The 16489-nt window shown below is 42.6% G+C and overlaps 1 protein-coding gene across 1 annotated transcript; it reads right to left on the bottom strand.

The window, feature by feature from the left end:
• Positions 1-5222: 5222 nt before the first annotated feature.
• SARS2 (seryl-tRNA synthetase 2, mitochondrial) lies at positions 5223-16345 on the bottom strand. The gene is made up of 16 exons (XM_075186812.1): positions 16042-16345; positions 14108-14203; positions 13060-13089; positions 11433-11573; positions 10295-10349; positions 9789-9852; positions 9210-9315; positions 9045-9092; positions 8761-8869; positions 8413-8458; positions 7412-7499; positions 7223-7335; positions 6669-6762; positions 6382-6474; positions 5971-6036; positions 5223-5541 (listed from the first exon to the last, which is right to left on the bottom strand). The coding sequence occupies exons 1-16, from the start codon at positions 16261-16263 to the stop codon at positions 5413-5415; spliced, it is 1500 nt and encodes a 499-aa protein (XP_075042913.1). The 5' UTR covers positions 16264-16345; the 3' UTR covers positions 5223-5412.
• Positions 16346-16489: the final 144 nt, after the last annotated feature.

Below are 16489 nucleotides of genomic sequence, written 5' to 3'. Positions count from 1 at the left end.
GGCTGCTATAGGTGAAGACTTCCGTATATCAGTTCTGCAGGTTCGTTATCTGACCAGACAGCCTAACAGAAAATGATCTTTTTGTAGGTATCCTCAAGTGGAATCATGGGAAAATGGTTGCATAGCTTGATAGTTTGATGTGCAGTGAAGACTTGCACTGTCCTGCTTTAGAGGAAACGGTTCTTGGTCAAAAGCAACATGCGACACTTAGGCCATCTATTACGGAATGCTTCCATTCAAACCATATCTTATTATACAGTGTTTGTGCATTATACTAGTATGGGAGTTATATATGCTGTAGTTATTATAAGTTTTATATTGGGGGCAGCACAGTGGCCTAGTGGTTAGCACTTCTGCCTCATAGTATCGGGGTCATGAGTTCGATTCCCGACCTTGGCCTTATCTGTGTGGAGTTTGTATGATCCCCCTGTGTTTGTGTGGGTTACCTCCGGGTGCTCCGGTTTCCTCCCACACTCCAAAAACATACTGGTAGGTTAATTGGCTGCTATCAAAATTGACCCTAGTTTCTCTCGGTCTGTGTGTATGTTAGGGGATTTAGACTGTAAGCTCCAATGGGGCAGGGACTGATGTGAGTGAGATCTCTGTACAGCGCTGCGGGATTAGTGGCGCTATATAAATAACTGATGATGATTATATTCCTGCTCTACTGCTGATGCAACAAAACCAGTAGGAATCCTGAGTTTCCCCCATTTAGTTCACTTTCAACGGAACCTTTTACATTTGGAAGCCCCTCTGTAGGAAAAAAACCCCAAATGGACGTTTAAATCTTCCAATGGAAGAATCTTCTGTAGTTGCAGGAATTCATCAGTTTCTGTTTACAGCAGATACAGTGAGATAGAGTTTCAATATGGATACCAGGGGAAATAAAAGAACACTCGATCAGTTCCACAATTATCTGTCACAAGACAAGAGCTCTATCCTTTTAATCCAGAGGTTATTAGTGCCAGCAGCAGCCACAGCACTGAAGAATTGTGGTTTTCGCCTGTGAACGAGGCTGAAATTGGACCATTATGAAACTACAAGTTTCTGGGGTTTTAAAGTGATTGGTAAGAGGAATAATGCGACAGTGACGTGCTCACAGACGTTGTGTTTAGTTATATGCAATTATAAGCTGAAAGTTCCAGGTTACAGAAAACCTTCAATTAAACACAGATATTTAAATACACAACAAGGACGTGTTACCAGGACGCAGATGTGTTGTGGGACTTCTGAAACAACAGGATAAAGAGGAATTATTGTTTGGCGTCTGTGGCAGGCACACAGTTAATGTACAGTCATAGTTCCATCCGCCTCCTATCTATTGTTCCCGCTAGATCCCTGGCAGGTGTCCCCCTCTCCTTTGTGCCTGTCTTTGTCTGTATAATGCTAGCTGCAGGGGCTCCTGCCTACCACCTGGATGGGGATGGAACACTGCCTGAAGACACTACGATCCAAACCACATTAACGTGTTATCCGGAACGCCTGGCTCTCCATCACACAGGTGGATAGTAGAGGGACTATGGGGCATATTTATTAAACCTCATATTCATGTCAATAGACGCCAATTAAAGTATTTCTCTAATCTATCAACAGTGCATCGCAGCAGATATCTGCTGCTTTGCACTTTTCTTTGTTATACATAGCAGTCCCCATAGAGGTCTATAGGGACTGCTATGTACCGCAATTTAAGAATGAATGAAAATCCTTTTACACATACGGTAATGTGCTCAGGCTGACATACATTACCGTTTCTGCTATTCCTCTGCACTATTCAGCTCTGCACCGAAGAGCAGAGCTTTACAGCGCATGTGTGGAGGGATCACACGATCCCTCCCTGTCACACAGCACATGTGTGGAGGGATCACATGATCCCTCCCTGCCACACAGCGCATGTGTGGAGGGATCACACGATCCCTCCCTGTCACACAGCACATGTGTGGAGGTATCACATGATCCCTCCCTTCCACACAGCGCATGTGTGGAAGGATCACATGGTCCCTCCGTTACACAGCGCATGTGTGGAGGGATCACATGATCCCTCCCTGCCACACAGCGCATGTGTGGAGGGATCACATGATCCCTCCCTGTCTCACAGCGCATGTGTGGAGGGATCACATGATCCCTCCCTGCCACACAGCGCATGTGTGGAAGGATCACATGATCTCTCCGTTACACAGCGCATGTGTGGAGGGATCACATGATCCCTCCCTGTCTCACATGATCCCTCCGTCTCACAGCGCATGTGTGGAGGGATCACACGATCCCTCCCTGTCACACAGCACGTGTGGAGGGATCACATGATCCCTCCCTGCCACACAGCGCATGTGTGGAAGGATCACATGATCCCTCCCTGTTACACAGCGCATGTGTGGAGGGATCACACGATCCCTCCCTGTCACACAGCGCATGTGTGGAGGGATCACATGATCCCTCCCTGTCACACTCCGCTCTCTGCCACAGTGAAGTGGAAAGAAGTTTTCAGAGGGAGCATGCGCACAAGACTTCTATGGATCGCACAGCAGCTTCGGGAACGAAGAGGCAGTAAAAAGGTAAGTCTTTAACTTCACAGGAACAGCATTTTTTCATGACTGCTGCTCCTGTGGAGATTTTTTAATAAATTTGAGAAATAGTTCAATCCTTATCCATGCGATAAGGATTGATCACTATTTTTAATTTTTGAGGAATATTGATAAAAGTGCCCATATGTATTAAACTGTGATCAGCCAATAAAATGGAGATAACAGCAGCAATCACAAAATGTATGGAGGGTTCTTGGCAGGAGAAATCAGATAAATACATAAAAATAAAGATTTTCTTTTGCAGGACAAGATATTTAAAAGAGATTCTAGAGCATCTACTATCATAGGGAGATTCAAAGCCTTTATCTCCCCACAGAAATACTTCGTTTGTAGACATCCTCAGAGTCTGTAGAGATCGGTGCTTATACAGCCAATATGCCACCATTTGTACCTTCCTGAGTATGTTATATAGGAAACCACAGTTCTACCACTTAAAGTGTATCACAGTCCTGATGTCCCCTCACTTACGTGATTAATAGAGGCAGGTACGGCTCAACCAAGATTATAGACTAGAACAGTTGCAAGTATTGATCCAGAACTGACATCAGGCTGGACCTAGCAGTGACTAACATACTCTCTCCACCGTTATCTGCTGAACCCGTAATGCCACAAAGGAAGGGGCAGGTGCTTTTCCAGGTGCACCCCTCTAGGGGACAGATAGATAAGCACATTTAGATTAAACGACGGCACCTTTGTTCAGAGGTCCACTGTCTATGTCAGTGTTGGCTAACCTGTGACACTCCAGGTGTTGTGAAACTACAAGTCCCAGCATGCTTTGCCAATATATAGCAGTTTATTGCTGGAAGGGTATGCTGGGACTTGTAGTTTCACAACACCTGGAGTGTCACAGGCTAGCCAACACTGGTCTATGTACTACAGAGACAGAGACCTCTAGTCGTGCTCAGGGGCGGATCTAGAATTTTTTTCTACCCCGGGCGATATAGGGGAGGGAGGGAGGGGGAATTTAAGCCCCGCCCCCTTTCTAACTTCTAAGGCTGCCAGTGGCTGCACAGTATGTGCAGGTCCGTGCGGCAGTGATAATGTGCTGTCCCGCTGCTTTGTGTTTAAAACACAATCAGAGCAGCCGGGCAGCATATTATCACTGCCGCACGGACCTGCACAGTGTGCAGCCGCCGGCAGCAAGCCCCTGCGATCGCCCCCCCCCCCCCCCCTGGATCCGCCACTGGTCGTGCTTCAGATGATATATAGGACAGTGTACTCTGCGCTGTACCTACTGGGATTTACTAGGGGCAGCTGTGTTTGTGGTCTCCTCATTAAGTGACCTATAGTGATGGATTAAGCACAATTAAATGACACAATGTAACAGTGAACAGCATCACCCAGATACTGCTCTTATCTTACTGACCTGGACAAAGTATATGGGAACTTTCTATTCTTTCGCTCTCTATTTCTATAGTCTTTTGTCTTCTTGTCACTTAGTCTCAAAACCTATAATGTTTAACAAATTGCTTTGCTTACTGTCCTTCTAGGGCATTATCCTTAGAATTACAATGTCTCTCCTCCTTCCCAGCATCACATCCCTTTAGCCATGTTGCCCAATCCCTACTCCTCGCTCCTCTTAACAATTAGATAATTGTTTTTATTCATTAACTGTAAAATTCTCAACCTGTCATCTGTTTTTATCTCTATCTGCTTTATATATATATATATATATATATATATATATATATACATACATATACATATACATACATATACATATACACACACATACATACACACACACACATATTTTATATAAGCAAATCACAAGTCATTCCAATTCAAAATATTATAGAAACCTCAAACAATTTACCTGTCCTCTATCACTTTCAAAATCCTGTAAATATGTCCTACTGAATGTCCGCTGTCTGTAACCTCAACCCACGATCTCTTCCGCTCAATAAACCTCAACCTTCCGGCAGTAACAAGAGACACGGATCACACAATCAGCCACTGCCCAACCTGCTGACCTTCCACACGTCACCCCCAACTCCAAATCTACCAAATGTCCCATCACTCACGTTTTCATAATTTCAAGTACATACTAACCGGATGACTGGTTCCCTCTCTTCTTCTCTGTTGACATCATCACCATCATCTTGGGAATATCCCTATTGATTATCAACATTCTCCTTGTGTCTCCAAACTACTCTCTCTAACCTGCACCCAGTGGGCCGACTCCTCTACTCATCAGGGTGGTTCAGTTTCTGATTTATTTAACACTACTCCCCCCCCCCCCCCCTCACAGATCATATATATGGGGTGTACAACATAACATTATGATTGAACACATACTATAGTAGGCAGTATTGTATCTCATGTAGTTGTGCCGGGAGGACATCCCTCTGGTAATCACCAATGACCTTATTTTAAGACTTCAAGCATATAATCCACAGATGATGTTAACAGATGTATAAACACTTGTAAATACTATTAGCAGAAACTTACTTGTGAAATCATTATAAACACTTGTTTTATATGGAATAAGAAATATTACTGTCACTTTGACATTCTACAAGCTAATTTAAAAAGTGCTTCACTTGTAGCCTAGTGCATATGTGTGGTCACAGAGCTATTTGTAAATTAGAGCAGGGAAACATTATTCCATATATAATGAACAGATTATTATAGTGACATGAATTATAAGCACATAGCTTGTCATTAAGTTTATTTATAAAACATGATATAGAACTGGGGCTGGGTCCAGCTTTCTCCAGCAGCCGTACAGAGATCATCATGGGTCCCACTGTCTTTATTATTCTAGATGAGTACTCTATCTCTGTCCACTCCTCATCCCGATACATGGTCAATGTTCCTTCCACCAACAAGGTCACGTTATCTTTCTTTCATATTTCCTCTGATTGGGCCCGATGTATTTCTGTGGAGTGTAAGGTGGCTTTTCTATGACGTCAGTGTTCATGAACGGTTGTAAGACCTGAGGAACACGTACACTGCCATCCTAAAAGAAGATGCAACATTAAATGGGATGGGTTAGAGAAAGAAATGGTAGGTTTGGGTGGGGAGACCGGAGGCGATAAGCAAGGAGGGGTGCGGAGAGAGCTCAGGCAGTAAAACGTGTCGGGGGCAAGGAGAGCTCAGGCAATAAAACGTGTCGGGGGCAAGGAGAGCTCAGGCAGTAAAACGTGTCGGGGCAAGGAGAGCTCAGGCAGTAAAACGTGTCGGGAACAAAGGAGAGTTCAGGCAGTAAAACGTGTAGGGAGCAAAGGAGAGTTCAGGCAGTAAAACGTGTAGGGGACAATGATAATTCAGGAAGTAAAACGTGTCGGGGGCAGGGAACGCACAGGCAGTAAAACAAGAGGGGGCAGAGAAAGCTCAGGCAGTACATCATAGGGCAAAGGCAGGTGAAACATTTTTCTAAAACATTCACCTTTAACTGGTTGGACTCCAGAATGGCGATGAGGAGTCGTGGGACAGCGCAAGCCGTACCATTAACCTGCAAGTATAAAGACCAGTTAGTATAATGACCAATCCCCTATTAACAAGTATGTGTTAAATTGTACTATACATCAGCCATAAAAGATATCAATAACCGAAGAACGAGAGGACAGGTCAGGGCGATTTACAACCCAAATAAATTGAGGAAAGAATATCAGAGTTCAGGCTGTGTCCTGGTTCTGCTATTTAGCCAGACGACTCTGTCTGGCTCTAAAAGTCACATTACAAAAAAAATGTCATTACAAGTATAGCGCACACCAAATATGTATCTATGTGGACATTATACAGGCATGCCTGGCTAATGTAAGATGATCCAGAACACACATGGTGTTTGTACACTCACTGTGTGAGCATGACGCAGACCCCCATCAGGTCTCTGATACATGATGTTCAGCCTCCGGCTCTGGTAATCGGTGCAGTTTGATGCACTGGAAATCTAGGGGAGAAGGATATAACATTGACACGGATGTGTACATTATTATTCACCAACTTGCATTGAACATTACTAAAGCTGTGATTCAGCGCCCCCTGTCTTCACTGCTCGATTACTACACGTACGGTGATGAATATTATACAATATACACACACAAAGCTTTGTTTTACAGTTAGAGGTCTTTCTCTAATATGTACCTCTCCATATTTCTCTCGACCTGGCATCCAAGCCTCTACGTCATACTTCCTGTAGGCTGGCAGCCCAAGTTCCTGAGATGGCATCTCCAAAACCCTGGCACAAAGGCACAAACATCATTAGGATAACAAACATTGGCAGACAGTCACATACAGTTCTAGGAAGTATTCCTGCTAAATCAGAGCAAACACCTGGATGCAGAACAGAAACGTAACATAGAATCAGGTTTACAAACACAAAACTAAGCAATACACTGGTGACCTCAGCTCTAAACAGAGGATCCTTGTAAAGCATTCGGCAGAGTTATGAGAGGTATTTTCAGAACATAAGCATATACATCGTCCAAATCATTCAACCAGACACAGATCTAAAGGGATCATTGCAAGACAGAACCAAATATACAAAGAACTAATCAATCCACCAGACAGAAAGGGTATTGGTTGTGACAGAAGTACTAGATTTGCTCACACAGCCTGAAACACACACACAGACACACACACAGACACACAATCCTTCCCGGCACTACGGCAAGATGATGAACGCGCGTTTAACTCACATGAAGTGTAAACCGAGATCTGAGAAAATCTCTTTCTGGATCTGCAGAAACTCATCCAACAACTCCTGACTTTCCTTCCCACTCTCGTTGGCCGTGACCCCGAACATCTCAACCTGAAGAGTGAAGACGGTTGTAACCGATATACCCAGGATTAGGACGGTGGCCTAAGACACCGGGCGAAAGACTGACCTTGGTAAAATGGTGGACTCGATAGAGACCCCACGTCTCCCGTCCGGTCTCAGTCTCTGCTCTGTAACATGTGCTGCAGCAAACAGTCCTGTTCAAAAATCATAAATACGACTCTCAGAGTCCAGGAAAACAGCAAAGAGAGAGGAGCAGAAGAATTACAGGGACAGCTCCACCATGGAGAGATAAGAGAAGTGTAGAACTCTCTTGGAGGCACAGGATGGTGCACAAGGGCTAGGACGTGTCTGAAGATGAGATTTTAATACATCTCACCATTTAGATAACTGGGTTATGATGGAAGGCCTAGAACCACAATAAGGGTTAGTAGGTGGATGGCGCTCTAGAACTGAAGGATTCCCCTAGGAGCACAGAGGGAATGATGGGATTTTAGCCTCTGATCTGAAATACAGTCCTAGGAAGTGAAGTATGAAAGGATCTGCAGCACCGTCTCCGAGTGCATAGATCAAGTCTAATGTGCTGAACGCTGACTAAATGATCTGCAGATATAAACGTTATCAATAGCAAAATTATAACATTACTTGGCAATGACTAAAAAGATTGTGGATGGATGTAGTGATATACAATGTAGGAGCAGTACTGTAATAACAATCTGATTTGTGCTGTATGTGGAGGAATGATCTGCAGACCTACAGAAGCCAAGTGTCCTGTTCTAAGAAGTGGAAGAACTTGACAGTTCTCCCAGACAGAGCAGTAGGTCAGGATCAGACACGGAGACACAGGATACGGTATAAGCTGAACAATGCAGCATCCACAACAATTCTTTCCTTCCCTATCACTCCAGTCAATGATGTGCTCATATCTGCCCAAAGTAAAGGAGATAAGATACATAGAGCTAAGTGGAGAACTCATACAGCCAAGGACGCATATGAAGGTCCAGTATGTCTGTATATAGCAGAAGTTGTCAGATATAATTAAAAACAAAACAGGTTAATACAGAAGGTGGTATGACCAGAGGTGGGGTAATATCACAGGATACGGCTCACCTTATTGGGAGATCAGACATTTGTACAGCATGATCCATAAAGTACCCTGCAATACAAAACACAGTGTTAGACGACTGAATCACACTCAGCTTCCTCCCACATTACATCAGGTGGGTTTAGGGTGCAGACTACGGATCCCACCGACGGGACACAGGTTCGAGAACTAGATCCATGGATTTGAATCGGAAATCTTTATTCATTAATTTCTGCTCATGCTATTGGCACTTCCATTAAAACAGGCTGCAATAAGGGGGGGCGGATACATTATAATTCCCCCAGCTGCAGCATTGTCATTGGTTCTAAACGTACACAAGGGAGGAGCCTCTGCGTATATGTACGTAGCATTACCTGCAATACCGACCTCCGAGGTTCCGGCCAGGTGTAAGTCAGGATGTGCGGATGGATCCAGGCTGTAAACCTGAGAGCTGTGAGCGGTGGCCTGCATACCACAACCTTCCTGGGACACATCAGGTGGATGGAGGTAGGCGAGAAAAGAGCAAGAGGAGAGCGGAGAAGAAATTGGGCGGATATTAAGTTTAAACATCTCTGAAGGTCAATATCTGTGTTGGTTCTGTGCACAAATGTTAATTTTCCATCAGAGTAACGAACGCAGCGACACAAAGTGAACTCACAAATATGACTCCTCTCAGCATGTCCGGCACAGACATCGGAATAAAACCCTGTAGGGGAAACCAAAAGTCAATTTCAAGGAAAGAGAAGACGGGGGAGTGATACACAGACGGGGCCAACGCCAAGACCAGCGTATCCACCGTATGGTGAGGAGCCGTTCTCCTTACCTTCTTCACAAGTTTCTCCATCGTAAAATTGACAAGAGCGTGTTGCAACATGGTGCCAGCTCCGCGGAGGTAATAGCAGCGGTTACCAGAGATGTGTGCCAGGCGCCTGGAAAACAAACGTCACAATTCCCTTGGTCATTGAAACTCCATTACTGTCATATTTGCTCCATGTCCCTTTAATATCACAGCGCAGACTTTGCCCGTCGGCCACAATCCTCTTTCCTACTGTGATTAATTTATCAGCTATAATCCTGTTTTCTAGACAACGTCATTGTTGTACATAAACAAACACGTTGGCCTAAGATACAGCAACAGACATAGGTTCCATAGTAAGATATATTGATGGCAACCATTCCGTCCTGATAAACACATCACGCTGACGCATGTTCCCAGGTTACAGCACAGACAGAATGAACATAAGACCTCAGCCCGGAAAATGCCCGAGGTCACCATTACTTAATGAGACATTCGTTACATACAGGAGGTTCATGTATAATTAACGAGCTGCAGACGTTTTACCTCTATACATCCTATAGAGATGGATAAGGATTAGACAAGGACTGAGTGATGCTCTATTACCTTTGTCTGATAATATCCAAATCTTCCCCGATCTCCAGGTGTCCTTGGACATCGAAATCGAACTCTGGTAGAGAAAAAAAACGTGATTAGAATATTTGCCCAGCAAATCCATCAGCCCAGTAATCTGTGTCATGTCTACAGTAACTCTCATGCTAAACAGACATCACTCTCAAATCCAACACAGACCGGGGCCCGATCACGTTTTATGCTTCTAATATAGGGCAATGCCCTGTTACCAACACTACAATGAAATATTACATGGTTTCCTGTTGGACCTAGTGTTTGCAGTCCAGTAAAAATTAATTTGTAAAAAAATTAAATAAACAAAATAGCTGTCAATTATACAGTCAAATTAAATATAAATTATGCAGTGTTGATGGTTCTTCTCCCCAAAAAAAAACAGGCCTCTCTTAACAACATTCATCCTAACGTCCTACAACGTAAACAGGAATCCAAACCCCGCGTCGACATTGATAAATGCTGACACCAGTCATTCTAGTCCTTACCAGGTTTCACCCCGACAACCTCCAACACTCGAGCGTTGCTCTCGTCCCCAACAGGCTGCAGGATCAATGGGAATTCATTAGCTTCATGGAATATGGTGCTGCATTCTAAAGGCACTATCTGGTATCATATCTGGTATAATTACCACTTCACTAAAGACTTTGGGGTATATTTACTAAACTGCGGGTTTGGAAAAGTGGAGATGTTGCCTATAGCAACCAATCAGATTCTAGCTGTCATTTATTTAGTGCATTCTACAAAATGACAGCTAGAATCTGATTGGTTGCTATAGGCAACATCTAGTAAAACTAGCCCCCTGTAACAAACAAGGGATGGGATACAAGGACATTTAAGCATGTTGTTAAAAGAATCCATCTTTGCTTCAAAAATCCATCAACATTCGGAATTTACAAGGCTCACAGTTTACAAAAACACAAATTATAACAATAAAATCACACAGAACTGTATAAACCCAAAATAGGAGTTGATTCAATATGAAAAATCAACTTGTAACATTTCACATATATGTCCGAAGCAGGCCGTGCATATAGGTCTGCTGAGCCATTTGTGACTAAACTGGCCAATTATTGTAGCCGGATTAAGACGGGTGGGTTAATGACCCAGATGGCAGAATGCGAGATCATTCACCAGGAGCAGCGAGGGGCATTTGTCATAATCACATAACAATCTCTTCATCTACCATGATGTCTAAATGATCTGATTAGGGCAACTTAGCCTCCAATGGGCATGGCTACATTTTTCATACATCCAACAGGTTTGTAATGTGTGGCAAGCTTAGATGTGCCAACTCTTACACTAAACCCTGCATTTATACTCTTTACAGCTGAGCACAAGTTATTGCTCTCTGTTACCACTTATTTCAGACTTGGGAGTAGATTTATCACATGTTCTAAAAAGCAAAAATGAAGGTGTTGCCCATAGCAACCAATCAGATTCTAGCCATCATGTTCTGGAATGTACTTCAAAATTGATAGCTAGAATCTGATTGGTTGCTATGGGCAACACCTTCACTTTTAGAAGGTTTGATAAATCTACCCCCAGGTCTTCATAATAAAACTTCACCCCCACCGACAAATTACAACTTTAAATGGTGATTATTTTGTGGTGCCTGATTCTTACCGTATCAGGATGGGTTCTGTTTGGCAGCTTAAGTGCTTCAAGGTAAAAGGATTCCTCTTGTTCAGTCTCCTGCTGGTAGAGCGCTGTAAGCTGCTGACGTATCTCCTTTCCTCTGTTCCTGATTGACAGGTACCTGGGGAGCTGAGTCACATGTGACATGAGCAGAATCTCACACCAGGCTTGGTAACCTGAAGCTCTCCAGCGATTGTGCACCTACAAGTCCCTGTTTTCACCTTGTCCTCACATAACATAGGTTTCATAATCGCTCTCCAGTACAAGGACATTATAATGCCAAATTATTTCCAGGAGAAAGCCACACTGTTTTATAATGTATATCAGTAAAACAATTTGCAAATGATTATGTTTGCGTGGAAATAAAGTACTTACTAACGCTGTTTAACATTTCTACCGGTCTGACGCACACACTTCCTCTTTCCTTATGTCAGACTCATTCATTAAGAACACACCTTGTCTGGCAGTCAGCAGAACCCTCCAACCACATTCACATATAGAAGGAGCCCGTCATTATCAATTGAGGATGTAAATTAATTAAAAAATAACTTATACAATGGGAAGAATGGAAGATGTTACCTTTTTATGCTATTAAGTTATTGACATTTTTCTGCCACTTTTTAGGCTAATGAATAAAAAAAAAAAAGGGAGTGTGGCTTAATGCCACAATAAAACATTACTTTTGTAGAATATACATAACTGGGTCTTTTTTTTTTTTTTTTTTAACATATTATAATAAGGAACGACAAAAAAAAAAAGTGTGATTTTAGGAAGAAAGCAAGCAGAAAACTTTAAAGAAAACATACAAAGAAATAATTGTTTACATCCTAAATAAATACTTTGCATATGGTGTAAATTTAGTATTTCCATCAGCTATTTTAGAGAATGTTATCAGATTTCTCAGCTTTTATACAATATCCTCCTATGATGTCGAAAAATTTAATTGTAAGCGCTACAGGAAAACCACTTTTTTCGTTTCCTATTCTGTACAGACTACAGAAGGCATTGCCAGTGACGTCAAAGCAAACATAACTGACACGCAATGCTTTATGATTTCATCATTTTATCCTATATGGCGGTAACTATAGTTCTATGTATATAAAAATGCTTTTCGGTTTCCAAAAAGTTGTCTATTTGTTTTTAACTTTAATTTTTGTTGGTTCCAAAGTCATATTAAAAGGTGGAAGAATGCCTGATGGGATTTATCTTGATTTCAAGATTTTAGACTTTACATCGCAAACACCAGCAATTTCAATTAAGGGTGAGTACATGTTATATCCACTGTAAGCGCAAAACCAGGCAAATTACCCCCCTCAACTCCTCCAACAATCAGTGCAGATTTCCCCCCTCTGTATAGATTATCTTGACCTGCAAACACATGCGCTTAGCCATTAAAAAAAATTGCAGCAAAAGTTTTTTGTAAATTAACCTTATTTTGTCACAAGTCCATGTCCTAATACTTAATATTTATATCATCAGTAATACTGACTGTGTTTACATATTTTTTTGGTTTGGGTTTAACTGAGTGGAGTATAAATATGGACCAGAACATCAACAGATCCAACACAGCAAAGACACATGCTATAGATCACGAAAGGAGTAATCATGTACTTACAGACTGCATGCTCTGACGATCGTGTGTTTGCTGTGGGAGAGACACAGAGTTAGGAAGCAGCGATAGGAGAGAGAGATTCACAGCAGCCTAAATCTTTAAAGATGAGAAATAGATCTCACCGGATAAAGCAGACAGTGGTATATACGAAGCTCAGTAGTTGTGGAAAGAAAACAAATTAGTATGTGCTTTAGAGTTATTGAGGTAATATGTACTCAATGGGGATTATATCCATGGTCAGAATTAAAGGAGGGCAAAGTAGCCAACCGCCTGGGGCCCTGTGTTCCTACACACACACACGCTGAGCTCTACCCCGCGGTACTCGCTTAATTTTATTTAGCATTTTGTAGGGCGCTTATCATTTTGAATTTAATTTTTAGGGGAGGAGTTTTAGGGGCAGCCTAACGCTAGGCACACCCTCAACTTGGCATGAATGACCATGGTCTCTTTCTGTGTGCGCTTCAATGCAGCTCGCACTTCTTGTCCAGCCAGTTAACGATTACAAGAAGAGCACTAGTCCCTGCCTCCGGGAAGTGGGAGAATACGGGCATTGTGCCAGTCCCTGCCTCCGGCCAGTGGGTAGATACGGGCATTGTGCCAGTCCCTGCCTCTGGGCACTTGGTCATTAGAAGCACTGTGCCAGTCCCTGCCTCTGGGCAGTTGGTGCCTATTGGCACTATGATAGTTCCTAGCGCTGAGCAGAATTATATGTAAAAATGTCATCCAATATAGACCAGGGACCCCATGATCTGTATTGAACAATCCTCTCTCTTTAGCAGAGGTACCAATATGCACATGATTTGCATATAAAACTCCCCTCCCCTCTATACCAGAGTCCCCCTATTGCTGTATGTGGTCTGTATATAACACCATCCCTCTATAATAGGGTCCCTCAGTAAAACACAACCTGCATATATAAAACCCCATCACAATCATGACCCCAATGGTGGACATGCTATGAATAATGCAGCAATGGACACAATCTGATCACCCCCCCCTACCATACAACTCCCCCATCAATATCAGGGACCACGTAACACCCAGCGCTCACCGTCAGACCCTTGACTTCATTGGCGATTTGTGTTTTCTCCTCCTCCAGGCTGTGGATGTCTTGTCTCAGTCGTTGCAGCTGCTCCCAGGAGCGAACCTGTTACAACAAGATGACTGGTGATTACTTTATACATGGCCTCCCATTAACACTACCACACAACAGAACACAGGTTTTCAGAGTATAAGACAAGACATCATCCCCTAAATTCCTGCTGATGTTACTTTATTGACCAATTGTTTGTTTACATTTAGCTTATAAACTGCCCTATGTTTCTAGCATATAACAATACACTTCAGTCACTTGAGATTTTGAGCATGCGCAGAAAACAAATAGACATACACCCCCTACTAGGAAATAATATATTATAAATCACTGAGGCGCCCCATGCATATGAATGCATGAGGCTGGGGCCCTAGTGCTTTTATACACAGCACAGAAGGTGTCTTCTCATACATTATATTTGTAGGCTGTACATTATTCTTTATAATATGCCAGCAGTAGATTTTGACAAAGGAATCAAACATTACAGAATTTTTATTTTCATTGTATTAGATTGTTTTGGTATTTTTTTTTGTTTATTCTGTATTTACTTGTCAAAGAGGGACAAAGATAATGATATATTTTACACCTGTTTATAAAAGTATTTATACCAGTTTATATTTTAAAATACTTTATTACAATCATTAAATCTGCAAATACTAAGTGATATATAATAACTGTTTTTAATGAATGGGCAATTAAATGAATCAAATCTGAATGGTTACATTTTCAAATGAACTTGAGTCATTTCCCAGACATGTAGTCACATTTTCATTGTTTCATTATTTATGATCATAATGCAAAATTGTGCGTTTGGGGGAGCTTACTACTCCCTGAAGCACTCAACCTCATTCTGAGTGTAATAGCGCAAGGAGATAAATCACACATCTTCTGTACATGACAGGTTCCATCAGTTAATCTATTTCAGTTGGCCTAAGGAATATGAATTTCATAAGCCGTGACTTATTTCATAGATTCAGTCTGTTAGTGACCCCTGTCCCAGGTACTCCCAGCCCTGTCAACTTCACAGCAAACATTCCCCCCTTCGTTGTAACACCACTTCAGTAGTGAAAAGGACTCCTACATATTTTTGGTTGGCAAAAAAAATTACTTGCCACCAATTTTAAGACTGGGAGCCAATTGGAACATGTGCATTTTGACACAAAAAGGAGATGGTCACAACAAATTGGTGACGTGTTAGGTCAAAACGTTTCTCCTAAAAAAAAAAAAAAAAAAAAAAAATCAAAAAAAAAAAATCCCTTGCGATGCTGAGTGGGACATACATCCCAACACTTCTGGCAGCCGAAACAAGGTCCTGACTGTCAGAACAACAGGAACATTCCACCTAAATCAGGACAGTTGGGAGGTACATTTTTACTTTATTTATTTGTAAGGTGCAGCATCAGTTACTGGGTAGAAGAAAACATATATAAAACAAACTATACAGTACATATAAACATAGGCGGTAGATGAAGAAAGTGCAGGAGAGGACCCTGCGAGCAAGAGCTTGCACTATACAGTGTGTGAGAAATATATATATTATATACACAAACACACACAGTGGAAATTTAGAAGCAGCAGTGTGGACAATGTAATGGGAATCGAATTTGATAGTTTTACAATTAACGCAGTAGCAAAAAATAAAAATAAAATAAATTATATATATATATATATATATATATATATATATATATAGTGGCCAGAGTGTAGAGATTGCAGTTTGGAATACCAATGTAATCACCTTGGTGTATATATCTATATAATATACACAACACCAGGTATACAATGAGAGAATTAACCCTATAACTTTATTTTTCTTTAGCAGCACTGCAGTAAGTGGAGCCCCCATGGTGCTATAATGACAGTAAACACGTCAGTGCGCCGCCTCCTCTCACCACCGTCCGCAGCTCCCCCTCTCGGGGTCTCCCCGGTCTTCTCTCCCCCAGCTCTCGCTCTGCAGCCTCCAGGTCCCGGCTGATAGTCTCCATGTCCAGCTGGGGCCGCGCACTGTAGCCCTCCCGCACATGCTCGTACAGCCGGCTGCTCAGGGCCCTTCTCCCTGCGGGGCCCCGGCACACAGAGCGGGCACACACCCGGGCCAGCATGCGGGCCGCCATCTTCACTAAGGGCACCCGACCAATCGTACAGCGCCTGTCACTGTCACCGGAATGGTCCAATCAGAGGCAGGAGCGCCGTGACTGACACAGCCATTGGCCAATAAACAAAGTGCGTCGTTGTAGCTATAAGGCGGGTCGACCAGAGAAGGAGGCGTGATCTTGGTGACAAGATGCGATGTCAATTGGGCGTGGTCGTAAACAGACCAATCAGATCTCATGATGGGCG

This window comes from Mixophyes fleayi, chromosome 9 (genome assembly GCF_038048845.1).
Source record: "Mixophyes fleayi isolate aMixFle1 chromosome 9, aMixFle1.hap1, whole genome shotgun sequence".
Taxonomy (NCBI): Eukaryota; Metazoa; Chordata; class Amphibia; order Anura; family Limnodynastidae; genus Mixophyes; species Mixophyes fleayi.
This window is presented reverse-complemented; position numbering and strand designations above follow the sequence as displayed.

Excerpts from the sequence above, each read along its gene's own strand:
- SARS2 (XM_075186812.1), bottom strand. The coding sequence starts at position 16,263 with ATGGCGGCCCGCATGCTGGCCCGGGTGTGTGCCCGCTCTGTGTGCCGG. Across the intron at positions 11,574-13,059 it reads ATCGTCAGAGCATGCAGTCT|CTCCCCAGGTACCTGTCAAT; the intron begins GTAAGTACATGA and ends CATGTGACTCAG. Across the intron at positions 9,853-10,294 it reads GGTTGTCGGGGTGAAACCTG|AGTTCGATTTCGATGTCCAA; the intron begins GTAAGGACTAGA and ends TTTCTCTACCAG.